The sequence below is a fragment of the Aphis gossypii genome, chromosome 2, assembly GCF_020184175.1.
Source record: "Aphis gossypii isolate Hap1 chromosome 2, ASM2018417v2, whole genome shotgun sequence".
Taxonomy (NCBI): Eukaryota; Metazoa; Arthropoda; class Insecta; order Hemiptera; family Aphididae; genus Aphis; species Aphis gossypii.
Window position 1 is genome coordinate 7,101,127 of NC_065531.1, and position 17,240 is coordinate 7,118,366.

Here is a 17,240-nt window from a genome sequence, read left to right on the forward strand (position 1 = left end):
TTATTCTAGACTAAGCAGATTAATTTATAACATTATAGTCTGGCTGGGGAGATAAAATACCGGTCGTATTTGACAAACGGATCGGCTTTAACAATTGATAGATATTAGGTTGTGTTTCCACTTACAGCATTAACACATTATTGAAAGTGAACAAAAACTCTTTTTGAATTATGTCGTAAAGGGGCTTAATAAACAAAATAATCTTTTTTTATTTATAAAAATGAGCTTTTGTTGCCGTTTTATTAGATTATGTATACAGACTCTATAAATGTGGATTATTGAAAAATATAACTTTTTAAAATCTGTTATTCATTTTATTTTTTTTTTCAAAAATGCTTTAAAAATATTTTAATAAATGTGTACTTATCAATCAGTCAAATTATCTTATCAAATGTGTCAATCAGTAAAATTATAACAATAACTTGAGTTTTTTTTTTAAAAAATTATTTCGTCACGGATATAGTTTATTTATTTATATTTATCTATTTATCTTGCTTATATTAAGCATATTGTTAGTATCTGTTACTTGTAATGTATACAATAGATACGTAGAAATCAAAACGTCATAGTTTAAGTTCTAATATCTGTTGGACACAAACATGAGGAATATAACAACTGCTGTGTCTAGTGTATAATATTTTTTCGTATATTTGATTTTTACATACACATCTAATTTAAAATACACTAAACTAAACTAATGTTGTTTGTTAACAACGTTACTTAAGTGTGTAACTCTTAGCGTATTTTTAAAGATCAGACGAGAGAAGGTTATTACGAGTAAAAGAAATTCAATATTTGCTGAGTGTCTACGATTTGCATGACTTTCGAATACGTTGTTTTTAAGGGTAATAGGGTATTTTCTTTAAACCTTTTTGATGATGCTACGTGAAAAGTAGTAGCTAACGGCGTAAGTGTTCTAATGAACAGCACCATACTCAATGGTAGAGCCTAAAAAATAATAACTTTCAGTGGAGTAACCAGTTGAAATTTAGTTTATTCACGAATATTGAAAACAAGAAGTTTGAATACTTTACAACAAATACTTAGTAATGCACAGAATTCGTATCAGAGTAAAGCCTAAGTTCTTAACTTAGTTTCTTACAATTTCTAAAGTTATATTATTAACGGAATCAGTATGAATTTAATAAGAGTATTATGGTGACAAAAAGTCATAACTGAGTACAAAGATTTGTTAAGAAAAACGCTCATGCTTTTTCCTAAGATATCTATGTAGAATGTTTTATTACCTATGATATTAATTTATCGTATTGTAATTTTATTATGCTTTATATTATAATACTAAAAATGATATGAAAAATAGAGTAATGTTTATTTTAAATATGTTTTATATATGTATAGGTACATATTTCTATAAGTTCCAACTCTAATTCGTATTGTATTAAAATGTTTTTATTTTTTTTTTGGTTGCCTTATATTGTCTTAGTGACAATGATAGAGGTATTGTCTATGGGAGGAACTCTAGGATATTGTTTTCATTTCTAGAAGTTTCTGTTTGTTGACATCAACTCTCCGTTGGTGCTTCTCGGCGTATTTCGATACCGATTATATGAAAGAGAATGTCATTCATAGCATATTAACAATATATTATTATGTTCTTCTTTTACGTTTAGGCGCGCCACCGCCGTGATTTTTGGTGCGCTTGTTTATAGGAAGCCAAACACGAAACATGCTCCACGCGCTGTATTCCCACGCTTGCATTTAATATTATGTGGAGGTATATAATGCCTATTTGAAATAGGTACAATCATATTATATTGTATTACAATAGATAAAACTATTTATACATTTATATTAATACCTGTATAGTGTATAATGTATAGGATAAAATAAAACATAATATTATATGTAGAATCTGTGTCGGAGACACGCCCAAAAATCCGTGAACTTTTATTTTTATATATTAGTGTTTTTTTTTATAAATACATGTGTATACATATATAGTTTTATACAAGTCTTGTGCGTACTTTACAAGTCGGCTGGAAAATACTGATTGAATAAATACAGTTGCTATGTATAGCGTATAGGTATATTTATTATCTAATAACTGTAATTTCGCTCGACTACTATAATGAAATATTAATAGTTATATGTATACACTATACAGTATACAATATATTATACAGTATATTATTATTTTAGGTATAAACTATTTTCGTTCTTTTTAAAAAATATGTAGGTACATTAATTTGTAAAATGTTGATATGTTGAAACTAAAATTAGTAAAAAAAAACCTTGCGTTTTTTGTCTATTTTTGTAGTTTTAAGATTTCAGATAGATTTTTATATGAATTTAGGTTAAATTAAAGCATAATATAATTCATAGAGAAGCATACACAACGTTTGATATAGATAACTTGCCGTGTACCTACTTGTTAAATACTTCAAGAATCCTTTGATAAAGTTTTAGATTGGAAATTTCTCGTTTAGTTAGACATGGTGTATTCGTTAATTTTATGTTAATGGACATTTATGGGGATGTGAAGAAAATATTAATTAATTTTTTTTTTTGCTCCGGACCAAAATTTGTTCAACCACTAACTTGTAATGAATGCAATCAGCTGTGAGCCTCCAGATTTTTTTCTAGAGTGATTTATTGTTTATAGTTTTATGCGATTAATAATGGTTACATACTTACTTATAATTAATCTAATAATATTAGATATGATCGCAAGAAATTATTATTATTGGAATTCTCCTTACATCTTAAAACATTTGACTTTTTTGAAATCATTATTATATTTAACTTTAAAACTCGTGTTGACTCTTATTTTGTGTGTTGATATATTATTTTAAAATGTGTTAATTTTTAATGTTTTAACTCAGCAATGTATTGTATTAACTTCGTATTATAATAATATTCAATGCACTTGTTATATTTATAAAATGTTTGATTACTTATTATTAATCAGTATTAGTACAACATTAAAGAATGTACCAATGTGATTACTATTTTAGATTATTATTTGATAAAAAAAATTACTTCCTAATATCTATGATTATACTGTGAAAAGCATGATAAAATTCTTAGTTACTTTTAATGAGTACCTTAATTATGATTTAATTTATTTTTAATGATTGTTATGTTAATTAAATTATATATTTATTTTAAATTCTCAGCTAACACATAGGATAAAAATATTTGACTTCTGTATACTAATATTATACGAACTCTAATAAAATAGGTTCTTTTTCGCTTTTCGTTTGAGGTTAATGTTAAAAGTTAAACTATATTCTTCATGATTACTAACCGAAAATCTGCCTGAGGGATGTAAAAGTTCAGTAATTTGAACTCGTATGGTTGTCGATACAAAAGTCGACAGAAAACGGTTTGAAGCTTTGAGTTTATATTAGTTTACTCAGATCAACCCAGGGCAATATAGGCAGTAATCACGACTAAGGTTACAATAAAGAAGTCCATCTCATGTGTTGACATTGTAGAATATATAGATTTGTGAATAATGCTATATTAAACATACTTTTGTATATATTTGTTCGATTTAGAATTACGATTCTATTGTTGAATACTCAGTTTATTGGCTTTTTATCGCGATATCGAGTGTTAAAGCATTATTTATACCATTTACGATTATTGATTACGCATAGTCATTTTTCGTCATTGTTCAGTAGTCCCTTTAAATAACAATAATAAGAAATTTCTTCAGGTTCATTGGAAAATATCTCGATGAATTTCTGACCCTTCTACCGTATATTGTATACTCTTTAGTCTTTACGTGGCATGTACATTGTACATATAACACATGTACAGGATGATGATAATAGGATAAAGTAGAATTTAATTAAAACCCATATCATACAGAGATATAACGATGGTGCGTATGATGAGGTGGGGTTAGGGTATCTCGTGCATTCCAAAGTCTTGTAATTTGGAACAGTAGTACTAAAACTTGGAGGAATGCAAATATTGTGTTAGGGAGAAAAAATAAATACGAAATAAAATTGTTGAGTGAATTAAATCGATGATTAAAATAACATCAAAAGGGAGATGATGTAGCAATTTCGCTGTGAAAATGTAATTAATACCGGCTATATCAATATAATATAAAGTATAATTTTTTTGTTGAAATTTGTTTGACATTTTCAATTGAATTAACTTTATACTTCCTAAATAAATTATTATTTGTAAATGTCTACTATTAATTCGTATTTTTTTTTTTAAGTTTGTAGTAGATATATTTTTATTTTATACATTTTACTCATTTTTGATCAATTTCTTTTATATGGATTATGTTTAAATGTTTTTATATTTAAATAATAATATATGACTATATTATGAGAGAAAACTGAATAAAAACATTTTACATAATGCATATTATTATATAAACTTATTTTGTCTATTTATAAAATCTTTATAAATAATTATTTCAACCCATTTTTATATTTCATTATTTATAGTGCAAATTCAGAATATCAGTATTTACTTCAGTAAGTACATAGTACTGTTGTTATTATGTGCCGTTACTATCAGTAAATCGTTTTAAGATTTGAGTAATTTAAAAAAGAAAATATTATGACGTTTAAATAAAATTAAATAAATAATTTGTTTTGGTATACCTATTGGACTCTTATTAAACGATCCTACTCTTTTCTAAAAGTGTTATGTTGTTTTTCTAGATATAATATAGTACCAGATAAAATTATAATGTAGTAGAATCTACTTTATTCATTCGTAAATATTTTTCTTGGTCTCTTTTACCCGCTAAGAGTTGCTGCCATAAGCCATACTCATGTATATATACCATTATTTATAGTTTATGATGTTATATATACACGTTAATATGTTACACATATTATAATATATCGTATCTATTATATTTAGATGAAAATTAAAATCTTTATGATATCGTCTGATTATAGGGTATTGCGTATCCGTTGTCGTATTTTAGAAAACAACGTTGTTTCATATTACAGGTGTATATATATACTATTATAATAATATTGTATTTGTATAACTACAATGTTAGCAGTAATTGGTTGTTAAAAAGTAGGGCAATACATAAGCTAACGGCATATAGATATTTACTTAATATTTTTTGTCATCATCGAATTTGAACGAGACGAGATGTGCATTGTTAAAAAAACCTATTTAAGTTTTAGACTATATGATTATGATAGTACGGAATCACGTTTTGGTATTTTTCGCAATCGTTTTTTAGATTAAATTATTAAGTTTCAAAACACTAGCATTATTTCATTTTTAATGATGACGGTTATATAGAATAAAATATAATTGTGACTAAAATCCAGCTATTTTATAATAAATTAATATTGTAATTGATACCTAGCCAACATTTCTAACGTATATCTAACGAGAGGTAGATGGGTAAATTGTAAATTTAATATGCGTGTGTTTATTTAATATTAAAATATAAATCAAGGGTACTATAGAACGATTTGTTAATTAGTATTATTTTCATAGTTAAAAGATATAAGTATATAACTAATAGTGTATTATACTTAGTCTATAATTATTGAATGTCTTAAATTATACTCATTTTAATGAAAGTATTTTATTTATTTTTAATCTATTCAATAAATATTGCTAATTTTTTTTAAAATTCTTTATATTATTGGTATTATATTAAACTAAAGTTATAAGAATAAGTACAATTTTTAAAATGTGTGTTTTCTGTATTTGCAATTTGTTTAAGGATTCGCGTAAAATCAAATTATTTAGAACCTAATTTTACAATTTTTTTTAAAACTATTTTCAAATATAATATTTTGTTAAGTAAGCTGATACTTTTTACCGAGTTTGATTATATTATTCAGATTGCTACTTTCAGTTTCAACTATTAAATATAATTTGTAAATTGATACCTTTTGAAAGTTATTGGTAATATGTGTTTTAAATTTTATTTGTTTGTATAAATAATAAATTATTTATCTATTTGTATTAAAGACTTGATCATCTTAAAGTTAAATTCGATTATAGGATGCAATAATACAATGATATAAATAAGTGACTTCATTATTAAATTTTCACGTAATGGTTGAAGTCAGTTTTAAGCTTTCTATTGTACTATAATTCGGCTTATTGAGGAAATCGGGATTATATGAATTATAGGTAAAGTTTCGCATAATATTTAATTTCCTATTGAACTTGATGTATTTTTAAGATACGTAATTCAGGTAAATATAAAACTAGAATTTCATTATTCAATATTATTCTATATGAATAATTTGAATAAATGTAATATTTACTTTATGAGTAAAAAAAAAAAAATACTAAATACTAAACACAATTGTTTTTATGAACAATACTGTAATAAAAATGTCTTATTTAGAATAGAACAATTTAGACTTTAAATACGCTATTTAATAAGTACTCCTATTAAAAAGATTTACTGATAAAAAATATACATTATGTAGGTAAACAATTGTATCGTATTATTAATTTTTCATGTCACGATCCGATCGATAATAAATAATGATTGTATTAGCGATAAGTTAAACATTTAGGTAATACATATCATGCATTTTTAGTACTGCGCAAAGTGATGAATGTACTTTACAATGAATCGTTTTACAATGATGTAATGTGTTTTTTATATTTATATTTTCATTATTATTTATGTCTGTCATCTTCGAAGCAATAAAATATCTTAAATCTACAACGTTTAGGGTAGTTTCTGGTAGCAAATTGGAATAAGATGACCTGGGGGTGTGTCCAAAAGTATATAATTCTGCAAAAATAAACAATTATAATTAATTTTCAATAAAAAATATTTACGCAATTTAACTAATTTTACTAATTTAACACAATATTACAGTACTCTACTCAATAAAAAGTTTCACTATCATAATACAAAATAGGTTAGGTTAGGTTTCCTGATTTTTATTGTTTAGGTATATGAGTGTTGTAGGTATTTGTCTAAATTTCATCTTAGTATTTAATATTTCTTTGATTAATATAAAACTAATAACTAATAGTTATTTTTTAATACAATATAATATAGTAGATACTTCAAAAATCTATTTAATTGTCTCAGACATAATAATATTCATTCTTTTTTAAAAATATTGTATCTTTATTCGTTTTTCAATTACATGACAATTCGTTTAAAGTACGAGTATCTTTGTTTTTTCTTATAGTTTTGAGTTCCATATAGGTTTATTATATTTCCAGTGCATAGTACTTTTTTTTGATTATGTATTTGTCTACAAACAAGATTTGGTCAAGATACTTATAATAGGTTTTGTACTTTTTGTGTGCGCAGAATTCCCGGTTTATCCAATTTACGACCTCTGGTCAAATATTGAACACGCTCAAGGGTTGTTCTTAACGAATAGGAAAAAAAGGCTTATGACATGGACAATCGGTTTAGGGATTGACGTCCTTGAGAATGAAAAGAAAGATCAGAGAGGGGTGGAAGATAAATGATAATGATCGTAGTATATTCAAGCGGAAAATACTGTGCATGGGATCAGCCAACGGGGTTTATTTTCTGATTGAGGTCACTAGCTGTTTTCTGGTTTTACGTGTTGGTCTTTTGAATCTCTTCTGAAAATAAATCCACATGACACAATGTGTGTAAATTAAAGATTATATATGTACAATTTTGGGATAAATTCAAGTATAAACTTGTAGTAATTAGATTATTTGGATCATTTGCTTATTTTTTTATATTAATTGTCACTGAGTTTTTTTTATTTCAAGTACCTACTCACCGTTTTATCTCGTTAATGAAAAAACAAAAAAATCGAGGAAGTTACTCTGCTGTAAAGTGTAAGTGTCGAATAGTTTATGCTAAACCATTGAATACGATCAAAAACGGTTTTAAACGGAGATTATAAAAAGCTACATTTTTAAAGATATTTGAATTTCAATTTATAATATTGTTACGAGTTATTTATTTTTCTATTAGTAATTCAGTAAATAGAACACATTTTTGCTAATAACAAGTTGTATATTATACTTTGTAATCGTTCTTAGTGGATACATAGTATTAATCCAAAAATATTCAAAAATATTCTTTAATAAAAGATAGCTGACAATTAAATAACACACATTGTTAAACCAAGTCATTTATTGCTCAGTTCAAAATCTAAAACTATAAGTATAACATTGACATTTATAAATAAACGACTAGCTGTTTCCAGAAGTTAATTAATTTAAATTAAAAACACCTGATTTTTCATGAGTCTATTATATAATAAAAAGTAAAAAGTAAAATGTAAAAAGTAAAAAGTAAAAAATAAAAGGTGTTTTAACGCATTTAATTAAAATAGTTTATATAGTTTTTTGTTGCATTTAATTTTTTAAAATTTATTATTTAAGTTGTATCTAATTATAAAATCGCACATTAAAACTGTTCATATTTTCTTTGTAGATTGGCTTTAATTTATTAAATTTGTTTAAAAGTAAAAAACTTATGTTAACTCAATCCATTTTTTAAAAAATGGTTATTATTTGTATACATACATAATTACTTACTTAATATCATAATTATTTTAAAAAATGACTTGTTTATAGTGTAATATGTATACTTAATAATTTAGAGGTAATCAATGATTAATTGAATAAACCTGGCTATAATTTTTCAACAGTATTAAAATTGAATAACCATATCCAATTTGTTTTATTTTATTTTATTATACTCTATAGTTGGTAAAAAAAAAAAAAAGAATATTCTATTAATTAAAAATAATTAAATGATTGTTATTTAAATATCACCATCACAACACTTTGTGTTGGCGAAGGGGCTCTTGAAAAGTTTTCATCTGAAATAGATATAAATCGATTATCATCATTCATAGTTGGGTGTTTATTTTTTGTAACAGCTTGATGCAATATTATTAACTGTTAATAATAATATTTTTAATTCTATAATATGAAGTGAGTTTTTTGTTATAAACCAGGTTGTGCTTAAATAGTTTAAACTATAGAGTATATAATATTATATATATATATATTATACTTTATAATTTATAGTTATATGATCTATGATTTTAATTTTATGCCCATCTTAATAATTAATTAAGTTATTATATTTTATATAATCATTATTTACATTTTTATTAAAATAATATTTTGTATCTATTAAGAAAATGACATACGTTCCACTAAATTGCACTATCCACTTGTATCCCATCCAGATGTTCAATATATTTTAAGATCTATCAGTAAAATCTAGGTTATTATTGTTTAAAATTTGAATAATAATCTGGTATTTAGTACGGTGTATCACATTATTGTGATTTTGGAGTTTTGGTCCAATTTTAGAAGTATCCACATCTAAAATGAATTATTTACTATTCAAAATGTTATTAATAATATTTGAAATTATCTAATACTAATTTTCGATTGAAATCGCCGCTACAAAATTAGTAAAATTGGTTAATTCTTTATCAAGTTATGAAATTAAGTTTAAAAGTAGTTAGGATTTTGTTTTGGTATATATTCTTTTCTTGCTTAAATTGTAGTGAACGAATGCAAACTCCAAAACCTAACTTATCAGGGAAAACCATTTTTGTACTGAAACCGACAAACGTAGATTTTTACAATAAATTTGATTCAAGTTGTCAAGTAACTACTGTAGCTATTAGAGTATACTTATTTTAATTAGTACGCCTATTGTTACGCTGTCACTAATAACTAGATTATTTGTTAAATATAATTTGACCTAATATAGTTCGTTTTGAAATAATTTTAATTAAAGGTCTCATTCATTAATTTATGTTTTATAAATTACGTTTATAGACTATTTTCCAAGTATCATCACATAAAACACGAGATTTTGTAAATAAATATTTGTTAAAAAATATTTTTTTTTAAACATATACCATGTAGATGAATTATTTTGCTTTTACTTTCAAACAACAAATGTGAAAAAATACATTTTGTTGCTCGGCCGATTAACAAGAAAACTTGTTATATAATTAGGATTTATCAAAAAGTACATACTAGCTGTTTTATACATTTTTTTCTTGCTAATCGACGTAAGACATTACGAAGTAGCCTTACTAAAGTCCTACTACCCCAATAAACGCAACCAAGCTACATATGACACTATGTCATACATGAGTGCATAATTCATCATTCAAATGAATTTACCAAAATTAATTGTTATTATATTGAATCTATAAACGCAGTGGTTATCATTTAAATACATCATCCACTTAAGTCAAAAAATGCATGTTTTGTTTGGAAGATAATTCATCCATTTATATGTTGGATATATATATACAAACTACTCAACTCTTTAAAATGTATACAATTTAAGATTTTGGTATAGGTTTAATGAAAATACTAAATTCAATTTTACTAAATTGTTTCCTTCGAAGAGTTTTTTAAAAATGTATTTATTCTTTGTTTAAAGTCTGTATCTAAACATCGTTGTAGGTACTATATTATACTTATTTGACTCATTTCCAATATTCTTTTTTTTTATTAACAACCTTAACTTGAATTATTTTCTTTTTACATTTTTTTCTATAGATATAAGTACGATGTACAATGATGTGTATTGTAATTAATTTATTGGACTTTTGATATTTTATATTATTTTATAGAAATAACTAAAATATATTTCAATTTATTCAATTCGTATAACTTCCTATAATACTAATATTATAAAACCATTTTATATTAGGTATATTATGAAGTATAGTAATATGATTATGGTATGTAAACATATGTTCATTAAACCTAAAATTTACTTTACCTCTTAATTAAAATAGGTTACAGCGTATTCGTGCCAGTAAATTTAACCATTTGTGTTATCCATCATTAAAATGTTTATCGACTTGTCAAACGTTAACTTCGATGATGACACGCTAGATTCGATGGCGTGGTGCACTTAACGAACACAGTTAAGTCATTTAATATTTTCTCTTTGCATCGTTCCTTTTATCTAAAATACACACAGACATATTGATACACACAAAGAAAAGTATAGATAACTTTTTAGTGTCTCGGCTTTCTGTTTTACGAGTAAAAAATCATTTACAGCGTTAGATTTAATATATATATATTTTGCTGATTTAATTTGATACAAATTAAAGCTCGTTGTGGGTTTATTATTATTTAAATACAGTTCTGAAACATTTTAGTATTCAACTTTTTAGATTACTAATATTATCAAAAATTTAGATTAAATGAATTAAAAGTTAATTGAGAGGGCCAATTCATATTTTGGAAGGGAGATAGTGTAGCGTTTCTTGTGTCCATTTTGAAGTCAACGGCACTACGCAAATTAGCCGTCGTGTCCACCGCTGTTTCTATTTGTCTGCAATAATAAGAGTACTTCCGAATTGTGTGAGAGTTAGAAGCTAGAAACCAATCACGATCTTGTACTGTTTATAGCAAATAAAATTGGTAGTATTATTATATATGTAATATATAATTGATATTATGCATATCAATACAACTTAATATAATATTACATATCATAGTTTGCAGTTAGTGGTCTGTTGAGGGAGAGAGATGGAAAAATTTACTAATGGTTAAGGGGGAAGGCGAGAGAAACCGTTGAAAGAAGAAGGGGTAGTTGAATCGCACGCGACTGAAATAGAGCTCACTCACTGTCGCTGCACCTGCTGCCGCCTGTCATGGTCGTACGCCAACCCCTCGTGGTGCGTACGGTTTTCAGTGTCGCGCCGACCGTCCAAGCGGATAGAACAGTCGCCCGAACTCATCCCGTGCTGCCGCTACCATTCGAAAAATACGTATTCCGATCGCTTCGATAAATATAGTTGTACACTATAGCTGTGATGGGAAAAATTGCGTGCAATCGAAATCGGGTCGCAACTACTGTTCGTCAGCAAAGCCATTGCGCTCTGACGCGCTCTGAACTCTTGGAGCGCATATCAAAAATGGTTAGCCTTCATGTGGGTACAATTTTTTTCCTTATTATTAAAGCTGATATTTTTTCTCTTTTTAATTCAATCACAATCAAATTTTTTTTTATATATATATACGCAGTGAGTTGTGATGTATTATTAATAAATATTGAAGTGTCATAAACTCATAAGTAATATATGTAACATATATTATGTTTCATTATTGATAAATGTTTTGATATTTAATGAAACATTCATAATATACGATATAAATATAGAAATAGATTGAAGTATTATGGTATAAAATAATATTTATAATTATAGACACGAGGTTAAATCGATTTTACTTCGATACAATTTAACTACTATTTAGGTTTTACGTAAATAAACTATTATTTGAACTTAAACTATGGAAATGTTTTTATGGAAACATTTTTGTTCTGAACAAATCACATAATACCAGATGTATTTTTACGATTAGAATTTTTTAAATATTTATGTATTAAAAAGAATTCTTTAATATATTATTTTAAATATAGTCTCTTATTTTAAGTGTATGGCTCTCATTACGTGATTATAATTAATAATTAAATTTACTTACAATAATTATAGTTCGATTTAATAATACAATATTATATAACTATAGAAGTTCATTGAGCTATATAGTTACTTACGTATGTTAACGAGGGATGCGTCTTTAAATCATGACTTCATTCTTGTTGCTTTCGAAAAGTTTTGATGCGAATGCATTAAACCTCAGCCTTGTAATATGTATTTGTCCTTAGAAAATATCTTTAAATATAAATCATCGTTTTCATTTATACTCTTAAGTACAAGTTTTAAATTACGTTAAATTTCCGCTAAAATGAGAGTTTGACATCAATAAATGGTTTCAAAATAGTTTCATAGATCTTTGAATAGCTTATGGAACTTGAAAATTCTTGTAGTTTCTAAATATAATCATACTTACAAAGTATTCTCCGAGAATAATATTTCTTTATCAGTGAAAGTCATTTTATTGAATTTTATTTAGAAGTATAATGTTCTATTTGTGATAAATACTAATATCTATACCACATCAGAAACTTTTAGGGAAAAGAACATGATAATACCGTATTTATCCGATATTATTGATTTTCGCTTAACTTTTTATATCATGAATCTTATAAATGACATTCTTTTCAATTTTTTTAATGACAACTATTTAACTTTACATACATATTTTATTTATAATTAAAAAAAAATATTGCTTTAATGATGTATATTTTTAAAGATGATGGTGTGTTATAGTAATTTATATCAGTAGCATCCTTTTATAAAATTTCATTATAATTAAAAATGAGACAACTTAATTAAAAAGACTTTTGTTCAGCTAATGAACACGGGTAGAATATCCTGTATTTTTATTATTATTTTTACTGATTGTAAAAGACGATTGAATCTACCTGATGATCGAATTCATATACATAGAAGCAGGATTTAAAATGGATTATACCAGTGTAGTCTCACCAACTTTAAATGAATTTTCAGTTCCTAAAAGTGCGATTTATGAACGCAACTTTATACATATAAATGAGTTCCGTTGCGACCATTCGTTCTAATTAAGTCACTTAGGTTGTTATAATTTTTTTATAAACTATGATAAGTGATAACACACTTCAATTACATTTTTTTTTATTTCTAAAGTTTAAATTTTATAAAATTTGTTTAAGCGTTGGAATTGGTTAGTTTAAACTGGTTTAAGTATTTTAAATTCATATTATAAATGATAACATTTATGAACAAACTAAAAAACTTTTAAAATATCCATTAAAATCGATAAAAAAATATTTTACTGTGAAAAATGTACTATTTGCTTAATGTATTTTCTTCAATTCTGCAATTGTGTGTTATTTATAAAATTTTAAAAGATAAAACAAGTTGCCAAAAAATGAAGTTTTTAATATAGCGTAAAATTGTTTAATACAATTTTTGAGAAATATATAAACAATGATGACTGATTGAATTAAACTAATTATAACATAATATTAGGTATAAAATTGAAAACATTCATTATAATATTGTAATTATAATGTTGTTTACCAGGCGTTTTTAGATAGGCAATTCAGCTACTTCACTGTTTTTATTATTAAACGTTCTATATAACACAGAAGATTTTGATGAGAATCATTAGTAGTGGCTTTCGTATTATTACTTTTAAACCTAGAAATTAAAATCGTTCTTTCTCATGATTACCCTCTTAAGAATTCAACACGAATTTAAAGTAAACTAGAGATTTTATAAAATATTTTAATGATTAATTTAATCCGAAGCACTACTTAAAGATTTAATCGAAAGGGCAATTAATATAAAATGTCTGAAAATATTTTTTTTATTTTCGTTGTTTATTATTGTAATAGATTTCCCTATAAAAAAGATTTCTGTAATGAATCTTGCTAAAACATTGTTTAATTTTTGTTTTATATTTATCACATAATGGACGGTGTACATGTTACATAATATGGTGTACCAATACAACGATACTTGAAAAAATAAATATTTATTTAACAGTAATTTAAATTTTTTGTTAAAAATCAACCGTAACTGAAACCAATCATTTCCTATCTGTTATCTAATTCTAGAATAAGAATAGTAAATATTATAATTTTTTTAAGATTTCTACACTTGTGTTGTTTCGATTTAATATTTATTGTGTTACAGTATTTTGATTTCGCTTAATTTAGATGTATACTTGTGGTTAACCATTTATCAGATGACTTATAATATTATGTGTAATTTATTTCATATCATATTTTTTAGCTTCTAACTATTTTAATAAAATTAAATCCTTTCTTTGCATTTAAATAATTAACTGCATAATTATTTATTTTTATCATCTGACGTTTTAATATAAATTATTGAAATGAATAATGAACATGCCATATAATATTTGAGTTTATATCGAGTGACAGTTAATTTATAAAGATATAGTAATAAATATTGATTATAGTAATAGGATGTATTTTATCGATTTTAGATGAGCCTGTAGTAATGACTTCAACATAATTAAAAACTCATTGCACTTTACTTGTTCTGTACCTAACGTTTGTTCGATATTGATTTCATTGTAGACTTATAATAAGTGATGGGCTACCTATTAAAAATATAATGTTTCTATAAAGGTCTAGTTGTATGAATATTTTTAACATGTTGTATTTTTTAGAAAGGTACTAACCTTTCTTCTAGCTTAAATTTTACAATATAATTAACCATTAACTTTTATATTTTCAGAATAAAATAATAAATACAGCTTAACATTTATCACTGTTTCAAAATTGTTATATGTAGATCTAATACTTCTGTTTTTTTTTATATTTTGCATAATATTATATTATGTATTAAGTATTTTTATTAGCAATATTATTTACTTCTTATATAATAGAAGTTTTATTTTGCTTAAATGTAAGTATAGTAACTATATTTGAATTATTACTTAATACAAACATTTATCATCAATTTTTTTTCTGAACGCTAATGGTATTTAAATCAACTATAGCATGATATATAAGTGTAAAATAAATCAAAACAAGTATTTAAACATTTTTTTTATAGGCTGAAATTATTTAAAAGTCGTATTGGTATTTTCTGGTTGTATTTTAAAATTAAAAAAAAAAAAATAATTGTTTATTTAAGTAAAGAACCGCAGATCTAGGTCAGTATATTATGTATAAGACAACATAACCCAAAACCGGTAGCGGATTACCTCAATGTTCTTGGTTGACTCAAAGACACTTTAAAAAGTTTTGTTGTTCCACCCTTTTTTCATGGAAACAATGAAATCAAAAAGGATATAGGATTTTTCCCCAGCGTGATGTTATTCGTTCTCTCCAATAAAACCCAACAACTAGTAGTAAAAGTAGTAGTAGTAGTTGTACTGTGGTAGTAGCACAGGAGTGTGTTATTACATTCTTTTATAGTATATGTTGAACACGTAAAAACGTACATATAGTATATGTATATGAATATATTATTATGAAGTGCGGCCAATATGTGTGTATATACACATAGGGTAATAAGCTTGTGTGTATGTGTATTTTATTTACGGTCAGCGTCATAGAAACCGATGGTAAAACAAAACGTATTGTCGACCCCTTTTCGTTTGTACATAATATATATGTATATACAAATCATAAAATGGTGGCAAGAAAAGTTTATGTTCGATGTCTATTATACATATATAGCATACAATACTTTGATATACTTATGTAGGTAGATTTTGTAATGCAACTGCATCCGACATCCATGCATTCCCACTCCAACACAAAAGCATCGTTGGAAATTTTAATGATAGGTACGTAATTTTTATGAATTTGAATAACAATTTTTAGAAATTTTCGGATATTAATATTTGAGTAATATCATATAAATACTAAATGGTAGCAAAGAACACATAGCCCCATTTAATTTATTATAAAATAACTTATAAAAGTAGGTATAAATAATAAGGTACGATGATTTAATGGAGCCTTATGTCCCTAGACTCTTTTCAATATTTTTTTTATCTTATTGTAGTATTAGTTACGAAAAAATTCTAAATTCTAATACATACCTACTCATTATGTGTATAAAATAATTGCATACAAATGTTTACAAACATCATTGATCGGAGTGGGGACGTTTTTGTTCAGACAAACTATAGTTCATAAAATGCGGGTTTTTATTTATGTTACGACGATGACTACATGTAGAGTGACTAGTGTATGAGCGACGAAAACTCTTGCCACCACCACGTGATCGTGCGGTGGGTTGGATTAAAATGATCGCATTGAGTAGTCGGCCGCGAAGGTTCTCGTATGTTAAAAGCTGTATTTTTTTCCTCATAATCCCTGAATCACGAACGGTTATTGTGGTGTCGTATTCGCAATCGAAGATGGAATTTCTATGGTTGAAAGAAATGTCGACGGATCGTCGTCGTATCTCGTCTACATAATAGAATTCTGTTATATATACATATAATGTATCATATATATTATGCACACAGACATAACCTACACATAATATATTATATACATTAAACATGTGCGTGTATAATGTTGGAATGGCATTACTCCATCATAATACCATACATACGTGTGCGTGCACACAGCTAAATTCTATTCCTTACGAACATATAAATACTTAATGTGAAACGAATATTAATGACTTCGCCCGCGTATATTATATAAATAATATGTATATATGTATATTATAGGGGTGCCGCGGGGGTTTTATTTCTCAAAAAGCAGATTTTTGTCCGTTTTTGCAGTTTTTTATAATTTCGTCTTCTTGTGTTTTTTCATCACTCTGCAATATTACAGTTTCTCTCTCTCTCTCTCTCGCTCTTTATCTGTTTTTCACCATCTGCTTGTCTATCGGGAAACGTCATCGACGCACAGCATT

General features: G+C 25.7%; 1 protein-coding gene across 5 annotated transcripts in view; it reads left to right on the forward strand.

Annotated features, from left to right (window-relative positions):
- Nucleotides 1–17,240, forward strand: part of LOC114125817 (apoptosis-stimulating of p53 protein 1) — a 94,996-nt gene that overhangs the window by 26,560 nt on the left and 51,196 nt on the right. Inside the window, exon 1 of one of the 5 annotated variants that reach the window (XM_027989595.2) lies at nt 11,598–11,870. The exons of the other annotated variants lie outside the window; for them this stretch is intronic. Coding sequence (XP_027845396.1) covers nt 11,754–11,870 — 117 coding nt within the window. The 5' untranslated portion in view covers nt 11,598–11,753. Of the gene's footprint in view, nt 1–11,597; nt 11,871–17,240 lie in introns of those variants that run through there. 5 annotated transcript variants of the gene reach the window in all.